At 46.1% G+C, this 20,070-nt stretch overlaps 6 protein-coding genes across 7 annotated transcripts; 4 read left to right on the top strand and 2 right to left on the bottom strand.

Annotated features, from left to right (window-relative positions):
• Positions 1-246: 246 nt before the first annotated feature.
• LOC119312038 (probable ribose-5-phosphate isomerase 4, chloroplastic) lies at positions 247-2,650 on the top strand. 2 transcript variants are annotated; one of them, XM_037587763.1, is made up of 9 exons: positions 247-515; positions 621-748; positions 897-966; positions 1,091-1,161; positions 1,398-1,548; positions 1,630-1,686; positions 1,835-1,952; positions 2,066-2,132; positions 2,295-2,650. In XM_037587763.1, the coding sequence occupies exons 1-9, from the start codon at positions 342-344 to the stop codon at positions 2,368-2,370; spliced, it is 912 nt and encodes a 303-aa protein (XP_037443660.1). In that variant the 5' UTR covers positions 247-341; the 3' UTR covers positions 2,371-2,650. The 2 variants fall into 2 exon arrangements, with proteins under 2 accessions (XP_037443660.1, XP_037443659.1); XM_037587762.1 differs by having other exon boundaries at positions 250-515; positions 1,054-1,161; positions 1,453-1,548.
• Positions 2,651-2,747: 97 nt separating this feature from the next.
• Positions 2,748-4,108, top strand: LOC119312040. Its single transcript, XM_037587764.1, has 2 exons — positions 2,748-3,325; positions 3,691-4,108. The coding sequence occupies exons 1-2, from the start codon at positions 3,149-3,151 to the stop codon at positions 3,859-3,861; spliced, it is 348 nt and encodes a 115-aa protein (XP_037443661.1). The 5' UTR covers positions 2,748-3,148; the 3' UTR covers positions 3,862-4,108.
• Positions 3,725-8,416, bottom strand: LOC119310262 (pentatricopeptide repeat-containing protein At4g21300-like). Its single transcript, XM_037586066.1, has 5 exons — positions 5,888-8,416; positions 5,047-5,251; positions 4,792-4,903; positions 4,321-4,482; positions 3,725-3,834 (listed from the first exon to the last, which is right to left on the bottom strand). The coding sequence occupies exons 1-2, from the start codon at positions 8,414-8,416 to the stop codon at positions 5,237-5,239; spliced, it is 2,544 nt and encodes an 847-aa protein (XP_037441963.1). The 3' UTR covers positions 3,725-3,834; positions 4,321-4,482; positions 4,792-4,903; positions 5,047-5,236.
• A 116-nt stretch (positions 8,417-8,532) lies between these two features.
• Positions 8,533-11,843, top strand: LOC119312037 (ribosome-binding ATPase YchF-like). The gene is made up of 11 exons (XM_037587761.1): positions 8,533-8,877; positions 9,324-9,512; positions 9,646-9,699; positions 10,076-10,186; positions 10,274-10,336; positions 10,409-10,663; positions 10,761-10,907; positions 10,990-11,017; positions 11,143-11,213; positions 11,322-11,381; positions 11,476-11,843. Exons 1-11 carry the CDS (start codon positions 8,608-8,610, stop codon positions 11,542-11,544), a joined length of 1,317 nt encoding a protein of 438 aa, XP_037443658.1. The 5' UTR covers positions 8,533-8,607; the 3' UTR covers positions 11,545-11,843.
• Positions 11,844-13,575: 1,732 nt separating this feature from the next.
• LOC119312036 (alpha N-terminal protein methyltransferase 1-like) lies at positions 13,576-16,100 on the top strand. The gene is made up of 8 exons (XM_037587760.1): positions 13,576-13,880; positions 14,006-14,144; positions 14,285-14,343; positions 14,679-14,798; positions 14,885-14,986; positions 15,435-15,489; positions 15,603-15,700; positions 15,789-16,100. The coding sequence occupies exons 1-8, from the start codon at positions 13,656-13,658 to the stop codon at positions 15,915-15,917; spliced, it is 927 nt and encodes a 308-aa protein (XP_037443657.1). The 5' UTR covers positions 13,576-13,655; the 3' UTR covers positions 15,918-16,100.
• Positions 16,101-16,608: 508 nt separating this feature from the next.
• Positions 16,609-18,991, bottom strand: LOC119306318 (dihydroceramide fatty acyl 2-hydroxylase FAH1-like). Its single transcript, XM_037582569.1, has 7 exons — positions 18,860-18,991; positions 18,329-18,410; positions 17,899-17,991; positions 17,610-17,806; positions 17,359-17,464; positions 17,092-17,238; positions 16,609-17,001 (listed from the first exon to the last, which is right to left on the bottom strand). The coding sequence occupies exons 2-7, from the start codon at positions 18,377-18,379 to the stop codon at positions 16,882-16,884; spliced, it is 714 nt and encodes a 237-aa protein (XP_037438466.1). The 5' UTR covers positions 18,380-18,410; positions 18,860-18,991; the 3' UTR covers positions 16,609-16,881.
• Between the last annotated feature and the right edge of the window lie 1,079 nt (positions 18,992-20,070).

Genomic DNA, 20,070 nt, shown 5'->3' with positions numbered 1-20,070 from the left:
ATCTCTAGACAGACGGAGGGAGTAGTTAACACGTGACGCGTTTTTACTGTTATCTCTAACAATAGTACATATCATTATATAACGATGGAAATCTATAAAAAAAACAGATAACTTCACAATTTCTTGGAGTGGGCAGAACATAGAAAAACATGGGTTCCCAAGTCCCAACACATCTTATTTCACTTGGAATTTGTCGCGCCGCTTGTGCGCTGTCACACTCCTTATCCTCTGAAGCGGTGGTGCTTACCCAAACTGTGTGGCCGGTCTCGAAACCGCTACGCTACACCGGCAAAGCTGACTCTCCAGCAGGGAGGCAGACACCGTGTACGCCGCTCGTCTCCATGGAGGCAGTCGCCAGAGCAAGCATCGCGGCAAGCTCGCACGCGCGGGTTCCCCTGTGCCGGCGCCCGCGGCCGCACCGCGCCGCGCGGTGTCTCGGGGGACGACGTTCGGTGGCCTGCGCGGCCGCCGCCGACGCCGATGTCGTCCGCCTCTTCGATGCCGCCAAGCTCACGGTAATAAGGGAGAGCACTCGCTGACGCTTCCGCCCGCCGGCATCCAACATGGCTTCCTCTGAATGCCGAGACAATTATCTCGTGTGTTATGCGGCATTGATTCAGGTGGACGAGTTTGTGAAGAGCGGCATGGTGGTCGGGCTCGGCTCCGGCGCCGCGTCGGGGCTCGCTGTCCAGTACCTCGGCACGCGCCTCCGGCGAGGCTCGCTGACCGGCATTGTCGGCATACCCTCGTAAGCGTTCCAATTGCTTCACTGCCAATCCGTGGTTCATCTGTGCCACATGAGCTTTACTTGCATCCTGAACATCTGAAATCCCTCATGCATTCGCTCAGTTCGATCACCGGTTGCGTCTAATCGGTTGTTGGGGTTGATCAGCCAGGTCTGTGATCTGTGCAAGTGAGGCGGAGAAAGCAGGGATAAAGGTCGGCAGCCACGAGGAAGGCGCCCAAGTAAGCTCTATTCTGCTGTCACCATTGTAAATCTTGCAGGCAAGAAATAAGAGAATTTTGGCTGAAACCATGCTCACTGACGTATAGATTGATTTTGCTTTCACTGATGCTGATGTAATTGAAGAGGGCACACTCGCTGCTATCATCGGGCGCGGGAAAACTGAAAGCGGGCAGCCTTCTTTCATACAAGAGAAGGTTAGCACAACTCTTCAGAAACTTGTTAAGCCAGCTCTTCAGAAACCAATTATTAACCATTTCATTCAGGCTGCCTGACTCGTGTCTAAATCGTCATGTGTCCATTTGTTTCCTGAAAAAATGAAAAAGTATGCAGCATAGTAAGTTCATCAAAATGGAATTAGCGTTGTTCTGATAAAAATAAATGTGATGTAATTATTTGCTTCCATTCACTTCGGATACTTTCGTTGTGCCAGTTATATGGTTATCTCATCTTCCTATACGCAACTCTTGATTGGTCTGGATCCCCAGGGTATTGTTGAATCGGCTGACAAGGTTGCTTTTATCATTGACAACGACAAATATGTGAATGGCATCGAGGGATCCATTCCAGTTTTGGTCAAAAGTGTAAGCAATCTCTACCTCCTGCCACCATAGATCAGATCAGTTCTATGTAATGTTCGTTAAGAGAGGGGCAGATCATTTCAGGGAAACTGGATCGACACCGCTGAAGAGATTGATGATTTGTTCCTAGGCGATGCAGAGGTGCACAGCTTATCAATCTCTTAATAATTTCTAAAATTTCATACTCTGAGCAGCTAATGGATTTCTGAACCTGAAACCTGTCCGTGCCCCGCCGACCCGGCAAAAAGAGAACCCTTTTGACTGATAAACATGGTGTGATTGCCTGAAGGTTTGGAGGAGGCCATCAATTGGAACTGCCGGTCCATCAGGAGGCGACTTCCCACTGGTAACCAAAGAGGGCCATCACATACTTGATGTTATCTTCACAACCCCAATCCAGGATCTTGGTATGTGTGTAAATGGAAGCCTGTTACCCCTCGGAGGATCTAAATTCAACATGATAAATCAGAAACTATTTCTCCAGTGGAGTTTTTAGCTGGTTCCTTTGGTCACCGTGCAGGAAAGGTAGCAGAAGGCTTGGAGAAAATCGTTGGCGTTGTGGACCATGGGATAATTTGCAACACTACGTAAGTTTCTCAACCTAAGTAATTTCTATAACAAAATCCAGTTTTTAACCAGCATGCTTCAAAAACAAACAAACAAACAAAAAGCTATTAGACCACAAAGCAAACAACTCATATGGAGCTACACGCTGCAGTGTCTAAGATATTACAATCTGTTACATGCAGGCCGTATGCCGTAATTGCGTCGAAAGGGGAAGTTCAGGTCTTGGATCGGAAGTCATCGGTGATACCAAACACATAAATCTACAATTGAGTTGCAGAGCAACCGTTTCGACCGGAGAATCTTTTGCGAGTTGGCTGGAGAAAAAAAATGCAATGAGTCAAATCGTGCGATAGCTATTTTTTGTGCCGTCCGACGTCGCTGTCGGTAAAATTCTGTGTGGCATGTCCAAGGTTTTCCCCTAGGGATGTATGAATATGATCTCCAGATGTGTGCAGCTACTGACTCTGCTAGCACTCTGAAGAATCTGAATCACATGTTTATATAAGTTGGCCATGTGATGGCATCTTTTCCAGCTGAACCTCTACGCTTTCACTGTTCACTACTGCTGTGCGTTGCGTAGCAATGGACCATCTCTGACCCAGCCGTGCACACAAAGGAGTGCATGGCTGCGATCAACCATGGCTAACTAAGCCTGGGGACTTAAACTTGGAACCCACGCTTAGTCCTATTAGGTTATTATTATATATCGCAGCTCAGAGGCTAACTAAGCCTGGGGACTGAAAACAATTAAACAAAAGTGACCAGCGAAGAGACCAAACTTCCACCAAAATTTCAACTCTTCTAGAAAAAAAATCTACTCAGGTTTCAACTAACCTTGTACTACCGGTCAACGGTCCATACGACCCGGTCGGTTCAAACGAGGTCACCAACCGACGCCCTCCGCGACCAGCCAAGATGATGCGATACCTTGCGTACTGCTGCTGCTGCTGCTACTAATACACCCTGGACGGCTCTATTCTGTTCCCACCCAAGTACTCCTTGGAGCAGGGGAAAGCTAGAAGAGAAAGGAACAAGCATGGCGTCGGAGATGCTGCTCAGGAGGATCCATTCCATCTGCCGTCTCGCAGGAGGCGACCGCCGGCCGCAGCTGTTCAGCCGCGTGGAGGGGCTCCGCCGTCCGGTTTCTCCGGCGAGCCATCCATCATTCTGCAGCGTCGCGTGTGAGCAAGCCGGCGCGGGCAGCGCAAGCAAGGTTCGCCCTTCTTTACTTTACCCACAAATTTCTCCCAGGAATGGATGGATGCAGGGTCTCTTCCTGCAACTTGGCTCATGGGCAAAGCAATGGATGCTCATGGACCCATTTCTCCGCCAAATCAACATGTTTTTATAACGGCTGAAGGTTTTCTTGGTCTGAGCGAATAAATGCTAGATTGTTCAGCGTTTTATTTACGGTTTCAAATCGAACGATGAGGTAGCCATGAAACAAACCTAACCTGCGCATACCTCTGAGCAAATAAACAACACTGGTATTTCTGGGCGATGCTTAGCACCATGTGCCTGTTGCTTCTCTTGAAGAGTTCGTCCATTTATCGATGCCTTTTGCTGGTAATGGTGCAGGATCAAGATAACCTCGGCAGGTTTTCAGACCCAAAGGTTGCACATGAGGATCGCCGGTTCGTTCAATTCTTGGACAGGATGCTGGACGCCACAAGAAATCCCCAGAGCCTTGCGCAGATACGGCGTGAGAAGCTTCCAAATGATCTGAAAATATTGGATGATGAGATATGAGTCAAGTTCTCTTGCAGGAATATAATAAGAGTTAACAAGCGTGACTTATGACATGTAAAGTGACCTTGAGCTTAACCATGCCAAACTTGAGCATGTGAGATTGTTATTGTTCAAGTTCTAATTATGGACCAATACATCGACTGATGTCAAATGTTTTATGTATTTGAGTTAGTTTTCTGCAACTGATTCCATATCATGTATGAAGTATGAACTCACAAAAACAAATATATGGCCAACCAATTAACTACTGTTTTATAGTCTGTTCAGGAACATCTGAAGAGCAAATGTGAATTTTCATATGGATATGGTCATGAAACAATAGTATTTCTTGTCAAGATTTGAGCAGACCTATTGGATATCTCCAAGCCATACCACCCAGCATAGATGGCGATCAATTCGATGATACAAGACTTGTTCGTAAGGTGTACACATAGCAGTAGGGAGAAACGATAAAATTACCCTCAGATCAGTTAAAATGATCGTCTGACTCAACAGGTCACGCACATTTCATCGTTAACCTTGTTGTGCTGCACAATCTTGTTTCATAAGCATGCCATGCTGCTGTGAAATTGTTGGAGCTCACGTGTTCTTGTGGTTTTCAGTTTTCACAGGCCTGTCAACCTGCATAACTATGCTTACATAATGACAAAATTTTGTGTAGAGGGCAAAAGCGCGCAACTCAGAACCAACAGAATTGGATTTATTTATTTTTGTTCATGTCACTGGACAAAAGTGATTAACTTTTACCACAATCTACACCAATAGCTTAGATTTATCCATCCGGATAGAACTTTTAGATTTTCTTTTCACCGGAAAAAAACTTTCCAAGAAATTACACCAATAGCTTCTAGAACATTATGGCGCACAAATAGAATAATGTTGTCCAGGTTCAAGACGGAAAAGCCATACAAGTTAGCTTGCAGAACTTACACAGTCCAAGGAATTAACTGCCAGCATTGAGATTTTGACCCTTCAAAGAATTATATAAACTTTGCTGATCGGACAGCGCCTGTGTACAGGTGATACATGGCCATTTGAATTTCTGTGGAAAAGTACAGTGTTAGGAATTATAACTCGAAGTTAAACAAAAAGGAGAAAATGAGAACAGGTTTTTTCTTACAACTATCATATCTTTGCAAAGGATGATAAAAAAGTCAACCAGGAAACAAACAAAACAAAAGGGACCTGTGTTCTTGCTGCATTACGAATTGAGCGTTTAGGGTTCAGCTAATGCACAAGCAAGTCAACTCGCCACTTCTTCACATGGAAACATGGAACGTACTGCATTAGAAGATTTGCTTTGCTCTATGCAACAATTTGTACAATAACAAATTCTCCTTTTATCACCATCAGAATATCAGATTCCACTGGGCAATCAAATTGCCATTACCTGCAGTAAGAAAAGAACATTAGTATACTCTCAATTGCAATGGAGAGGACAATAGAACTAACTGCATGGAACAGTCTTCCAAATCGCCCAACCTTGCCTTCTACAGCAACATAGAAACAGAACAAAACAAGCAAGCAAATCACTAAACGACTATACCATATTAAAATGACTTTTCTGCAATCCCTTGCCAGGAGATACACAGTAACAGAGAGGCATTATATACATTATACAAGTAGGCTAACTGTACAGTTTTGGGTTTTGGTCGGCTTTGGTTTTTAGTTCTTCAAATCCTAATACAGTGGCATGCATTTGGGTGCATGTTCGAGAAGAAAAAAGGGAGATATACCAGAATGATATTTTTGACCAACCTGCGAACTATGTTAAAATTAAAGGGAAAAAATGTAATATGTCGTCACCTCATTAGCAATGACAGTATAACTGATCCTGATTCCTGTGTCTTATGAAGTTTGACATGGATGGGTCAGCAATACAGTTGTACCTTGTCCAAATAGTTCATTTTTTATCATTTTAGTTACAGAAGGTGATAAGAACAATGAAACGCAATGGTTGAACGAGGGTTTGAACTATGAAAATGCATGCTGAATAAAATAATATGCAGAGAAATCATTGCTGAACCTGGGTGGTGTTGTCTGGTTGCATGGTATAACATATGTCCGGCCTGGGAACGTAACCTTCATGTTTTAATTCTAGAAGAAGGCTCTTCAAAGACATGTAAATATCTTCAGAGTCAGGGTGGCTTTTGTCTGCTGCAACAAATAAATGGCTGGTGTTATTAACATCTACCCAGCTGTAACCAGGTATCTTCTGAACTTTCTTATCCTTCATCAATCTTCTCATTTTTGACACACCATCCCACCGTCCAGCAACAGCATTGATATTGGACATGAGCACATAATAACCTGAATTTTGAGGATCCAACTTGAATAGTTCTTGAGAAGCAATCTCTGCAAGTTCAACGTTGCGATGCACACGGCAAGCGTGGAGAAGAGCACCCCAAATGCCAGCATCCGGCTTGAAAGGCATGTCAGCAATAAATTGCATGGCTTTATCCAACTTCCCAGCCCGGCTATATAAGTCAACCATGCAAGCTAAGTGTTCCACCCGAGGTGCAATCTGATATTCCTCAGTCATGCATTTAAAAAGTCGGAGTCCTTCTTGAACCTGCCCAGCGTGAGCACAAGCAGATATCAAAGCAAGGAATGTTACATGGTCTGCGTTGAATCCTTCCTCTTGCATGCGGCATAATAAACTCACCGAATCTTCAACAAGGCCATGAGCCCCATAGGCAGAGATTATACTATTCCATGACACTTCATTCTTCTCAGGCATGAATTCAAAAACACGAAAAGCCAATTCTAAATTCCCACATTTGCCATACATATCTATGAGAGCACTCTCAGCAAACACATCGGCTCTTATGGGACCCTTTATGATGATACCATGGATCTCCTTTCCATAATATATAGCTGGTAAGCCTGCACATGCTGATAGGATGGAAGATATGGTCACATTACTGTACTTCACTCCTTCCATACTCATTTGACGAAACAGCTCAAGAGCTTCTTCAGGTTCCCCATTCTGTGCAAAGCTTGAAATCATCGAGTTCCATGTCACCTCATCCTTAGCAGACATCTTAGAGAAGATATAATGGCTAAGGTCAAGTCTTCCGCATTTCGCATACATGTCCATTAATGAACTCTCCACATAACACCTTCCTTCATATGCATTTTTCAGAACATACCCATGGAGCTCCTGACCAAGCTTCATAGCAGCCATGCTAGCACATGCTGGCAACGTGCTAGCCACCATGATAGCATTTGGTTTGATGCCCACTTCCAAGAGGTATCGAAACATTTTCATTGCCGCTTCGCTCATCCCATTAAGAACATAACCCGAGATCATTGTGCTACCAATAACCACATCGATGGCCTTTGTAGCATCAAAGACATTCTGTGCCATCCTCACATCCCTGCACTTGAAATATATGTCCACCAAAGCACTCACCAAGAAGACATCCAAATGCACACAGTTCCTGACAATGTAGCCATGTATCTCCTTCCCCTGCTTGAAACCATTCAAATCGGTCAAAGCTGGTAACAAGCTCGCCAGTGTAACTGAATCAGGCTGAAGACCACTTTTCTGCATATCACAGAACAATCTCAGTGCATCATCGACAAGCCCGTTCTGAACGCACCCAGATATCATCCCGTTCCAGGTTACCAAATCGTCCCGTGGCATCAGGTCAAACAGCCTCCACGCATCATCCAAACACTGGCATTTGGCATACATTGACACCAACGTGTTGGCCACGGCGACCTCCGGCTCTAACCCATACTTCACCGCCAGGGTGTGCAGCTGCAACCCGGAGAGCAAGTCAGCCTCCGTGGCGCACACAGACAGAAAGCACGCCAGGGTCGCGAAGTTGGGGTCGCAGCGGGACGCCCTCATGGCTCCGAACAGCCCCACTGCGCTGGCCACGTCGCCGCCCTTGACGTACCCGTCCATCATCACGTTCCACAGGACGCAGTCCCGCTCGGCCATTCCGTCGAACACCTCGCGCGCGCCCCCGAGGAGGCCGGCGTCCGCGTACATCTTGATGAGCGCGCTCCCGACGTACATGTCGCGGTCTAGCCCGAGCGCCCGGGCGGTGCGGTGCACGAGGCGGCCGAGGGCGAGCGCGCCGAGCGCGGCGCACGACTTGACGACGTAGGGGAGGGTGTGGCCGTCGGGCCGCGGCGCCGACGAGTGGGCCCACATCTTGACGTAGAAGAGCACGGCGAAGCGGTGGTGTCCGGCCATGGTGAGCCCGCGGATGAGCCAGTTCCAGGGGAGCGCCGACGCGGCGGCGGCGCGCGGGAGCGAGGAGAAGACCGCGACGGCGTCCCGGAAGCGACGCGCCAGGACGTACATGCCGATGAGCCGCGTCTGGAGGGCGCCCTCCGGCCCGTCGGCGGCCGCGAGGAGGCCGGAGGTGACGGCGCGGGCGTGGATGCGGAGGCCCAGCGGGAGGTGCGGCGGCGCGACGCAGCCGCGGAGGAGCGCCAGCAGGCGGTACGCGCTGGGCGCGGCGGCCGTCGTTGAGGCCGCGGTCGAGAGCGCCGCGCAGAGGCGTCGCCGCGCCGGCGGCCTGAGGCGGCGGCGCATGGCAGCGCCGGCGAGACGAGGCGAGGCGAGGAGGGAAAACGAGGCAGAAAATTGTGCTATGGACTTTACCGCTCACGTGCCGCTCACGTGCCATCCATCTTTCTATCGTTCTATCTCGCGCTAGTCCCTCGTGTGTGTGTCTCGCCGTACGCTCCTGCGCCGGCGGCGACTGCTCTTCTCGGCGGGCGCCCATGGCGACGATGTCCCGCACCCTCGGCCGCCGTCCGTTCGTGGGGTTCACGCGGACGCCCGCCGTGCCGGCGACGACGCCCTTGCCGTTGCCCTCCTCGTGCGCCTCCTCGGCGCTCCTCCTGCGCTGGCAGCGGAGCCGGGGCGTCGTCGGCGGCGGCGGGGGCGCGCGGCGGTACTCCTCGGGCCGCAACGCGAAGATTAGCATGAGCCTCCGCGCCGGCATCGTCGGCCTGCCCAACGTCGGCAAGTCCACCCTCTTCAACGCCATTGTAAGTCACCAATTGAGCACACACAGAACCCGCTGCCTGAGAATTAAAACTACTCCTGTCCGTGAGAAGGATGTCGTCTTTCCAGAGCTCGAACTAGCCGGGAGCAATGAAATTTGCTCCTTCTATTCGTGCAATGGTTTTTCTGGTAGATGAAGCGTGCGTGTAGGACTGTAGGGGCAATGTCACTGCATTTTAAGTGTTCGATGTTTTGCCACTTAGAGATGCTGTCGTCCAAAGGTTGAAATGGTTAATATGATTGGAACATGAAGAGAGTTTTGATGAATTATTCTTGTTTCTTGTGTTATTCACGCTCACTGCATAATTTCTGTCCTTGCAACGATGACTGCGTGATGGAATGGTTTTTATGTTTCGCAATGTGAGATGCAATTGGCATATACTTACTTCTCATGATAACGAAATGTGAGTTCGTTTCTGGATGTTATTAGGTTGAAAATGGGAAGGCCCAAGCTGCAAACTTTCCCTTTTGCACCATAAACCCAAACACTGGTGTCGTGGCAATTCCCGATCCTCGCTTGAACGTGCTCTCAAAATTAAGCAAGTCCAAGCAGACGGTCCCGACATCCATTGAGCTTGTCGACATTGCAGGCCTAGTCAAAGGAGCAAGCAAAGGAGAGGTACCGGTTGTTCTTCGTGTTATTACTGATGCAGCACAGAACATGTCGATGAGTGTTTTTCACTAGTTTATATATGAAAATGTTTACCTGACTAGTTTATATATGAAAATGTTTACCTGGTTGTTGACTTCAGGGACTGGGAAATCAATTTCTTTCAAACATCCGTGAAGTGGATTCTATACTTCAGGTCAGTTTGCTGACTTGCATGTGTTTGTGCTCTCAGGCATTTGTCAAGTTTCTGGAAACTCAAGCTTTGCATCTTTTTACTAGCCGCATTCCCATGTTTCTCAACTGCTGCATGCCATTCTGTTGGTGTCCTCTTATTTTGCAGAGTTTGAATCACTATAATTCTCCAATAGATGTTCCTTTATCAGTTCAGTGGTTGTAGTTGTACAATGTTGGAACACCCGATGATTACCCTTTTTTTCTGGCACTGTTATTCATTAATGGGACTTGGTCCTTGTTGTGCTGCGTTGCATTTAGTTTGAAAGACATAATAGGCTATTGGTTGTTGAGGTTCTAGGATGAACTTAGCACCAATCTTTTCTTCATTGGATTTTCAGGTTGTGCGATGTTTTGAAGATGATGATATTGTTCACGTGAATGGAAAAGTTGATCCCAAGTCAGATATTGATGTGATTAACTTAGAACTCATATTTTGTGATCTTGAACAGGTAATATAATGGGTGAGGGATTTAAGTGTGGATTTATTTATTTTGTTTATGTTCATACTTAACCAAGAATTTTGCAAAATACTGCAGATAGAGAAGAGATTGGATAAGCTTAAAAAGAGCAAAACTAAGGATCCACAAGTAAAAGTGAAGGTAAGTAAGATATTCACAAGCTCTAGCATTATTTGATAGGTTTTGTTCTTGATTCCAGTTTTCATTACTCAGGAAGGAGCGGAAAGGTCAGGATTAGAAAAAATTCTGGATGCACTTATGGATGGAAAGCCTGCAAGATCTGTTGATTTGCCTGACCATGAGAAAGAAGCTATACAACATCTTTATCTGCTCACTATGAAGCCAGTCATTTATGTTGCTAATGTAACAGAGTCTGATCTTGCCGACCCTGATAAAAATCCCCATGTCCAAGAGGTGGCCAAACTAGCATCAGAGTTGCAATCTGGCATGGTTACAATATCAGCTCAGGTTTGTGATAAGTGATACTATATGCATCGGCCTAGGCATTAGGCAATTCACCTAATTTATTATCTATGTAAGCTAATAACATTGTGGAGTGCACCAGGTTGAGGCTGAACTGTCTGAACTACCACTAGAAGAGAGAGTTGAATACCTAAATTCTCTTGATGTTGCTGAAAGTGGGCTAGGCAACTTGGTAAAAGCAACATATAACCTTTTGGGACTAAGAACTTATTTCACTACCGGAGAGCAGGTGAATCTCTTCTGCTGTTAAGACACTTTGTTCTTCAGCTGTTGATCCTAACTTTCAAATCTTTTTTTTTTCTCTTTGTCAGGAAACAAAAGCTTGGACCATTATTGCAGGTTTTATTCGCATTCTCACAATGCTGTTATTGTATTATTTCAATTACCGTGGGAACTGCCTTCATTTTTTGGCACTGTGTGGACAAAGTTTTGACTATGTTTTGTCTTGGATGTAATTTTTATAGGCATGACTGCACCTCAAGCAGCCGGAGTTATTCATAGCGACTTCCAGAAAGGCTTCATTAGAGCTGAAACTGTAAGTATCAGGGTTCTGTGCTAATACTAAGATAGCTGCATGTTCTTTTCATGTAATATACCCGGTGTTACTTTAATAATTTGGCAACGGTCACATACCATGACTCAGGTATCTTACGATGATTTTGTTGCGGCGGGTTCCCTTGGAGCAGCAAGGGAGAAGGGAGTGGTAACAATATGTGCACTTATATGAACAAATATTAGTGTTAGAGATAAAGCACACAAGGAAACGTATTTATTTCTTGTCCTCTCTGTGACTGCAGATGAGGTTGGAAGGGAAGGAATATATTGTGCAGGAAGGAGATGTCATGCTCTTCCGGTTCAATGTGTGACAACAATACTGTGCAAGAAGTTTCAAGCTTTATTCAACTCGAATTTCATACGAACTTACAAGGCAAGACAAAATTTGGATAGACCATCAGAATTTGTCTTTGAGGCATCAATTGTCCATTTAATCGGCATCGTTGCATTTTCGGAGGAAAATGCAATCATTTTATTCTATGTAACATATGCAGATACTTGATAGCTCTGCATCATAACTTGGATCCTTAGTGAGTTTTGTAAATCACTCCAATAAACTTTGCCTGTTATATTATGAGCAATAATATGTAGTAATCCCTTTTTGAAGTAACAAACGGTAGGAGAGTGTCCTACTGCAATATATGAAGACAAAAGTTATCTGCAAATCATTTATAGTATTATGTAATCCCAGGAGGGACCCAGGAGTCTACAACTCCAATATACTCCAACATTTGAAATTCTAATTATTATTATTTTGTGAGTGTGAAATTCTGAATTAATCCCAGGAGTACCCCCTAAATGACTTCGGTGTGCTTAAAGTTACCTCTAAGATTGCCTCATTTTATGTTACTTGAAAATTGTCGTCGTCGAGGCCATTTACATTTTATAACCTTTTCTCATGTATAGAAGGACAGCATATGCTAATTATGCCAACAAAATAGATATCTTAGTAAAGAAAATATGCAATCTATTTTGGCGTACCTCACTATCACAGTATATTCGAAGAGAGATAAATTGGTACAACACACACATATATATAAGTGATACATGAGAAGTGGGAACACATACACCATAGCAGAAAATATCTTTTGTGCCACGGGCGCGTGGGACGGGCCTAGGTGAGAAATCGCCATGTTGCTTGGTTGCTGGCATTGTGAATGCCTCTTCTCATCTTACCACATTGATTTGATATCACAATATGAATACACATCATCACAATCGATAATCCAATCTACTCCTCATCAACAGTAATTTTCGCAGAAAATAGGGGGAAAAAATTAGCACCATGGATACTTGTGTGTGCTAGGAGCATGGAAATTTGTGTGGTCATTTCTCCATGAATTTTCCCATAGCACACTCGAGGATCTTCGGTGCAAAAAAACAAACAGATGTTTTCCAACCTTTTGAGAAAACAAATTGTTCATGTTAGGGCAATTTAGAACCATCACTACTAACTTCACAAAGGTAGGCTTGCAATAAGTGCATATACTATTATGATTAAGTTGTTCGTCGTCACCATCAGGTTTTCTGTCTTGCAATCTTGATGCAAGAAGCCACCAACAATAGTTTGATCATCCATCACTAATATTAGGTATTTCTAATATACTCCTAACCCAAATGCCACCGCATTATGCGCATAACCCTCTTCATAAGTAGGGAAAATAGGGTGATGATGACAAGTAATCACCCTCCATGGAGTAGACGAAACATAGATCCAAACCTTAGTGCTCAACTTGTGCTTGAGCTTCAAGATCAGGATGTCATTGTTATTCAAGCCATGGAACTCTGCAAATTGTGTCCACCGGCATGAAAGATGAGCTCCCTAGCAATGAACCTGGGTATGCTGATACCATGAGTAGCGAGCATACTCTTGAGCCTCAAGCTCCTCAGAAGAAGAGCTTTGATCATCAGCTTGAATGACCTCAGACATGACAAGCATGTGGAGGTCAACTTCATTGAGTTCCAAATAAAACTATGTTGGCTCATCCTCATCGGCGAAAATGGCATTGTCCGACACCGTCATCCTTTATGGCCTTGTCGGAATTGTGCGCTCTAAACCTAGTGGGCCAAAAGGACGTTGGGCATCATGATCGAGTCCCACAGTTTAAAATACCGGCATTGACCGGTGGCTGGACAATGTATCAATAATAGTATTAAAGAAGTTTAGACTTCTTTTTCATGATTTTTTGTGGTGATTCGAGGTAGAGTAAAAAAATTGTTGGAAAATGGTCCATCTTGAAATTTAAATGCAAAAGATTTCATCAGATCCCACCATAGCGGCAAAGATTTCACTTGCCTCCGGGTGGTGGGAATATATGCAGAAGGGTACCTGTAAAATCCGAATATACAGTTTCACCCACAAGCTTCCCCTGCTCGCGCGCGACCAACTCTTGCCGCCGCCGCCGCCGCCGCCGCCGGAGAGATGGACTCCCGGGGCTTCGATTCCACGGGCCGCGAGTTTTCCAGCGCCACGGAGATGTGGGCCCAGGAGATCGGCGCCACCGCCTCCGCCTCCGCCTCGGCCTCCGAAGTCCCTCCGGGCGCCGCCGCCGCCGCCGCCGCCTCAAGCAATGGGGACGCCGGCGAGGAGGCGGGCGGAGAAGGGAAGCGCGAGGAGTGGTACTCCAAAGGAATCGCCTACTGGCAGGTGAAGGCCAAGAGCACCCGCGCTCAGCCGCCCAGTCCCCTCCCTAAACCCTAAACCCCCAATCCGATTGCACGTCCTCTGGCTGCAGATTTAGCTTACCAGTTGCTCCAATTGGCGTCTCCTAGGGCGTGGAGGCGTCGACCGAGGGCGTCCTGGGAGGCTACGGGTGCGTCAACGACGCCGACGTCAAGGGCAGCGCCGCCTTCCTCCGCCCCATCCTCGCCGAGCGATTCGGCGCCGCGAAGCGCCATCTCGTCGCGCTTGGTGAGCTGACCTCTGCACGGAGGGCATTTTACTGGTGCTTCAATCTGCGCGACTGCATAGCTTACCTCATGTCATGGGATCCTGCGTGCTCTCTGTCATATAATTGTGCACTTATATTGTCATCTCTGAAATTATGGCAGATTGTGGCTCTGGCATCGGGCGGGTTACGAAGAATTTTCTTATCAAGCATTTCAATGAGGTATGCAGTGAAACTCATGGTCAGTTTTGAGTTTATACCATAATCCGTTGTGCCTGAAGTATGATCCGTTGAGCCTGAAAAGAGTTATCCTCAGTCCATACATGGTACCAGTTCTAGACTAATGAAGAGTTATCCTCGGTCCATTCAGCTTCTGTTGTTCTACGCACACAGTGATGTTTGCCAGAACTTACTATTTTTTTGTTTTCTCCCTGATGTATAACAACTTGAATTGTGATTTTCTTTTTCTTCTGTAATATCAATGATTCGTTTTAGTGTATCTTGTTTGTATTTTCCAAATGTCGATGATTCATTTTAAACTGGAGTTGGGTTTTCAGGTTGATCTCGTTGAGCCAGTAGCCCATTTTCTGGAAGCGGCACGGGAAAATCTTAGTAGCTGTATGGATGTAGGGCATGATACACACAAGGCTGCGAACTTTTATTGTATACCTCTTCAGGTTGGTTGAGCATTCTTATTGTGATTAGGCTTTTTTAAATTTCTTGCTGCTTCTTTCCAGATGGTAAATTTTGCTTCTTGCTTCAGGACTTCACTCCGGAGGAAGGAAGATATGATGTGATATGGATCCAGTGGTGCATAGGGCAACTTACTGATGATGATTTTATTTCATTTTTTAACCGTGCAAAGGTCATTCAGTTTAAACTCACTTTTATTTTATTTTAACATTATGCTAATTTCTTGCCTTGAAGTTTTTTTCTGTATTTTTAAAGTACATGTACTCCCTCTGTAAACTAATATGCAGAAGCATGCTATAGTGCTGTTCTATTATTGGAGAAAGGATGTTGATATTTTTCGCTGCTAATCAAATGCTTGCAAGAAATTTCTTATGCATATGTAGAAAGATGCTCACCATGTAGTTTCAACAATTACTTGTACAGTGCAAATTGGAACAAGCGACATCTTCTAAGCCAACTCCAGTCTGTATTTTTACTTATGGCTTAGTTCCAGTTCTGGTTCTCTTTGACAATGTCTGTGCACCTATTAGTATAGTCAAAACCTGATAAAATATTATGTATATGGCTGTTCAACTACGTATGCATGTTAATTAAACATATACGGGCAATGTTGTTTCCAGGTTGGGCTCAAACCAGATGGGTTTTTTGTTCTGAAAGAGAACATTGCAAAAAATGGTGAGCTTACTGTATCAAATGATTCACCTTGTTACTGCATCAGCTGTATTTTACGATAGAAAAGCACCATGTTGTACTCATTTGGAAATTATTTGTAATATTTGCATTGTCAGGATTTGTCTTAGACAAGGAGGATAACAGTGTCACTAGGTCTGATGCATATTTCAGGGAGCTATTTAACAAGTGTGGATTGTATATCCACACCATCAAGGTATGCATCTCGCAAAATGACAAATTTTCCTAAATGACAAACTTCAGCTTCCATTTGTCAGCCACATAATCTTGCAATTTGATGACAGAACCAAAAGGAGCTACCTGAGGAATTATTTGCTGTCAGAATGTACGCATTGGTGACCAGCCAGCCAAAGGTCACAAAAAATGGCAAGAGAGGGCGACCTAAAAATTCACCCCGTGTAATCCGCTCTTGAAACACCCCAGACTAAGCAGACTTGTGCCAGCATATTTGTCTGACAATGTATTGTTGTTGACTTGTCTTGAGTTCCAATCACAGAAAATTTCAGACATGCTTTTGCTTGGTGTGCATTTTGTTTTTGAACAGGCCTTTTGTTTTTCTGAGATCGAATCCATTTATTTCAGCTTTTGCTCGATTACCTAGTTACTGTCGAAACTTAATTTTGATGGCATCTAGGATCTTTCGATTCTGAAAGGGAGGGCATCTGAACCAGTGAGCCCCATGTGCTTCTGATGCCCCCAACTGTCTGTAGATCTGTACTATGATCCGTAGAATTATTGTGAATGAGATGGCCGAGCACCTGGGTGCATCTCTGCAAGGTATTGCTGGATTGATGTATTTCATGTGGGATCTGCAGCTGCAAGAATGGCTTCCGGTTTGCCATGTTTCTCATCGCGTAACATTATTTTTACCGGAAAAATTACCTTGTTCCATTTCTCATATGTACACAAGTTCATTTATTTCCATCACACATGTTCAAGTTTGTACACACTCTTCTAATCTAAAGGGGCAAAGACTATGCGAATATCCTTCTGATATCCCTTGATGCTGAATTGCTGATACAAGCCAACTCATGACTGGGACCCAGAAAGAAGCATCTCGCACCATTCTCTCAACAGCCGACAACTAAAACCCAAAGAGAAAAATGACAGAAGATATCGCAATTGAACCAAGGAATATGACTATTTATCCTCCTAACGTCGAATACCACGAAACGAATAACCTATTTCTGTGGATGAAAAGTTGAGGCAACCAAACGTCTTCACATCAGAGCCAGACATCAGCACACACCACTGGAGAACTCCAACCGTGCAGACATGCGAACCCATGGCAGAAAGGCAAGATGAGCCTTGTCCCTAACCTAAGCCCTACAGACTCTACTGAAAATTCCTCATGCAAAGAACATGTTTATGCACATGTCAGCTGAGCTTCGCGGCGATCTTGGACGAAGGCAGCGTCCCGAAAACGGCGTCCCAGAGCGACGAGGTGATGCCGAAGCCCTTGTCCTGGATTCTGAAATGGTGGCCGAGGTGGTACCGCTGCATCACGAGTCAAGTTTGCGAGGAATGAGTGACATCTACTGGTAGATTATATCGGTGGCTTCAAGTGGAATCATGCTAGTTAGTCACCTTGAGATGCTTCGCTGGATCTCTGGACGGCTGTCCATGGTGCAGGTAGTAGTGGGTGCAGTCATACATCACGTACCCGAGCAGGCCACCGGCGAAGAGCGCAGGAGTCGTGGATGGGCTCGCGAAGAATGCCACAACATTCCAGAACTGAAAAAAAAGAAGAAACAAAAACAAAACCGCTTTGATTAAACGGGTTATGTTTCATGGAAGCAGTTTTGCAAATGTTCAGCATTTCCATCTCATGGGTTCAGTCAGGGATATATATACCGGCACGCATATGATCGCTGCCCCGGCAGGAGGGAACACGAGCCTGAGCGAGTCCATGGGATGCTTATGGTGGCATCCATGGATAAGGTAATGTGCGGTGTTCGACCTGAAACGCCGCATCAACCATCCATCAGTTACGAGCATATATATAACAACGACGACACTTATTACGGATCGGAGGGGGTACAATTTACAAGCATGAGGAGAATCCGGATAAAAACATTCCCAGGTGAAGGTTGATGAGGTGTTACCAATAGCTTCTCGTCTCGATGTGGAAGAGGAAGCGGTGTAAGCTGTACTCGATCAACGTCCACACAAACACTCCAAATAGGGCCATCAGGATTACTTCCTGAATGGTGTGGCCCATCCGAACCGACTTGGCGAACAGCCAGCAGACGACAGGTAGCCATATGACCGGCACAGCCCACCATTTTGTGCGTGTCAAGAACTGCACAAAGAAATTTTCATAACGTATATGGTGACAGTTCAGTTTCCAAAATGCCCCAATGACGTTAATACGCCGGAGCGCATTGGCGTTACCTCCATGGTATCATTTGCGAAAAAGCGTGGACCTTCTTTGCTCACGACGGGCTGGTGAACCCACTCCTGGTAATGTTCCTCGAGATGGCCAACCTTCACCCATAAAAATAGAATACAGAACAGGGTCAAAATTAGTTGGCTTCAACTGTGAGGCAGAACCAATTCTCGATAAGTTAAAACTTGTAAAACCACAAGTTCACCACTACAGCATATTATTTCAGAAGAGCAGAGCATGCCCACCAAGCATCACTTAAAATTTTGTCAATTCAGCATTTCAGCACCTCAGAAGTGCATGCCACAAGCAAGCTCCAAAATGTTGACAAATTTAAAGTAGAAAAGGAATGGGAAATGCCTAAAATTTCGGAGAAGAGTTGCTGCAACAATTGATTGATGTGAAGAAGCATATATTGAGAGAGCAGATGGATGGTACCTGGAAAACGAGAGGCTTGTTGAGATCAACGGTGAACTCCTTGACAACCATCTTCTACGTACTCTCCCCAATCAGTGCCACACTGTAATAAAATTAAAATAACAGTACACATCAAAAATTCATCATGCCTGCAACAATAACAATCAAGAAGGGAATACGTACGGGATCCAAAAGCTAGAGAGGCATACAGCCCAAACCCCAAACACAAGCCTTACGCTAAAGTAATAAGGCGTGATGGCCGATCTCCAGGAATTCTGGATGGCAATGGGCAGGTACATTACACCGCGCAATAATAATAAAGAAAAACAAGTAAATAACCCAGGAACGAAAAGCCCAGCCCAACATCATCTCTCCTCCTAGTAGATCCGATTCCGGCGAGGAGGAATCGTCGCCCCAAGCCACGCATCCCTGGCAATTCGCGTCCGCGGAACCAAGCGCTGCCCAAGCCATTACATAACAAAAGGGCCGCGAGACGGCGATCGAAAGGGCAGCGAGGGCGAGGGTTCGAGATGGCGGGGCGAGGGTACGTACCTCGGGGAGACGCGGCAATGGCGGCCGGCCGTGCAGACCCTCCCCGCCGGTGAGAGATGGGAGTAGATGGGCTGAGCCCGCACGTTCGCCGGTTGGCGTCCCCGTGCCCTGTCCCTGGGCCGAGGCGAGGCGAGGCGACGAGAGATGGAGAAGGACGAGGAGGCAGCCAGCAACGGCAGGAAGGAAGGGAGGACGAGGCGAGGCGGAATAGGGACGGGGGGTTTCCTGCAAACTGCCTCCGCCTTTGCCCGTGCGCCGTCTCGCTGCCGGGTGGGGCCAGTGACCCGGTGTGGATTCTGCAAATTTGGTGGGTTTCTCGGGGGCGATCTGCAACAACAGTCCGGCCGGGCGATCCGCTATGCCCTCTCGCTCCCTCGCTCGCTCTCTCTAATTTTTTTTTTTTTGAGAAAGAAAAAGGGCCACCCGCCTGCCAGCTCGGCGATGGGCTGTGCTCTGCTGTGGCCAGTCAACACATCAGCTCACCCACGACGACTACGGATACCATTAGCGGCCCATGGTTTTTTTTTTTTGGATTGGTTTAAATTGCTTACCACATATGTCATATGGTGGCCCATGGTTATACTACCATCAAGCAAAAGGAAAAAATATATATTTCAAAGGGGCCGGTTTCATTTTGGTTGCACCGCACGGGACGACGGGGTCAGGCTGGCTTTGCTTGATGGATCCGGATCCACCCCACGTGCATTGCGTTTGACCAGACCACATCCGCTAGCAGGAGTAGTACGTCGGAGGGCAGCTGGGCTCTCATCGCTCGATCAGCAGATCCCGTCTGACCGAGCCGCGGCACGAGCTCGAGGGTTTCTGTTGCGACTCTGCAGTGAGTGTCGAGGCAGGATTTTTTTTGTTTTTTCTTGGCTCATTCATCACCTTCCATCTTGCAACATCCAGCAAGCGCAAGCAATATTTTTCTCGTGTTGCCGTCAACATTGATCACCGAGTGCCACCAAACCTGTTGATCATGCGCCACAACCCCATCCATCTTCTAACCTCGTCCCAAAATGCGTCTAGCCTGCCTACACACACTTTAATAAGCTGTGTGCCACTCTTTCCCGCTCCCTTTCGGCGCTGCCACCGTTTGATCTTGATCAAACGTCTGTGAGGTGGTTCGCTGGGAAACCAATATATCCTCACTGAAGCTCTGCTATGATGACCCAACAAAAAGAGGGACTATAACTGACAAATAGATAACC

Source organism: Triticum dicoccoides, chromosome 5B (genome assembly GCF_002162155.2).
Source record: "Triticum dicoccoides isolate Atlit2015 ecotype Zavitan chromosome 5B, WEW_v2.0, whole genome shotgun sequence".
In the NCBI taxonomy this organism is placed as follows: Eukaryota; Viridiplantae; Streptophyta; class Magnoliopsida; order Poales; family Poaceae; genus Triticum; species Triticum dicoccoides.
The sequence above is the reverse complement of the archived record's forward strand: the minus strand, read 5'-3'. Positions and strand labels throughout refer to the sequence as shown.

Coding starts and splice junctions, on each gene's coding strand:
- LOC119312038 (XM_037587763.1), top strand. CDS start 342: ATGGAGGCAGTCGCCAGAGCAAGCATCGCGGCAAGCTCGCACGCGCGG. Junction 516..620: donor TCGATGCCGCCAAGCTCACG/GTAATAAGGGAG, acceptor GCATTGATTCAG/GTGGACGAGTTTGTGAAGAG. Junction 1,687..1,834: donor TGTTCCTAGGCGATGCAGAG/GTGCACAGCTTA, acceptor GATTGCCTGAAG/GTTTGGAGGAGGCCATCAAT.
- LOC119312040 (XM_037587764.1), top strand. CDS start 3,149: ATGGCGTCGGAGATGCTGCTCAGGAGGATCCATTCCATCTGCCGTCTC. Junction 3,326..3,690: donor GCGCGGGCAGCGCAAGCAAG/GTTCGCCCTTCT, acceptor GTAATGGTGCAG/GATCAAGATAACCTCGGCAG.
- LOC119310262 (XM_037586066.1), bottom strand. CDS start 8,416: ATGCGCCGCCGCCTCAGGCCGCCGGCGCGGCGACGCCTCTGCGCGGCG.
- LOC119312037 (XM_037587761.1), top strand. CDS start 8,608: ATGGCGACGATGTCCCGCACCCTCGGCCGCCGTCCGTTCGTGGGGTTC. Junction 10,664..10,760: donor TGGTTACAATATCAGCTCAG/GTTTGTGATAAG, acceptor GGAGTGCACCAG/GTTGAGGCTGAACTGTCTGA. Junction 11,018..11,142: donor AGCTTGGACCATTATTGCAG/GTTTTATTCGCA, acceptor TAATTTTTATAG/GCATGACTGCACCTCAAGCA.
- LOC119312036 (XM_037587760.1), top strand. CDS start 13,656: ATGGACTCCCGGGGCTTCGATTCCACGGGCCGCGAGTTTTCCAGCGCC. Junction 14,145..14,284: donor GCGCCATCTCGTCGCGCTTG/GTGAGCTGACCT, acceptor AAATTATGGCAG/ATTGTGGCTCTGGCATCGGG. Junction 14,799..14,884: donor TTTATTGTATACCTCTTCAG/GTTGGTTGAGCA, acceptor TTCTTGCTTCAG/GACTTCACTCCGGAGGAAGG.
- LOC119306318 (XM_037582569.1), bottom strand. CDS start 18,379: ATGGTTGTCAAGGAGTTCACCGTTGATCTCAACAAGCCTCTCGTTTTC. Junction 17,465..17,609: donor ATCGAGACGAGAAGCTATTG/GTAACACCTCAT, acceptor GCGGCGTTTCAG/GTCGAACACCGCACATTACC. Junction 17,239..17,358: donor CAGCGATCATATGCGTGCCG/GTATATATATCC, acceptor CTTTTTTTTCAG/TTCTGGAATGTTGTGGCATT.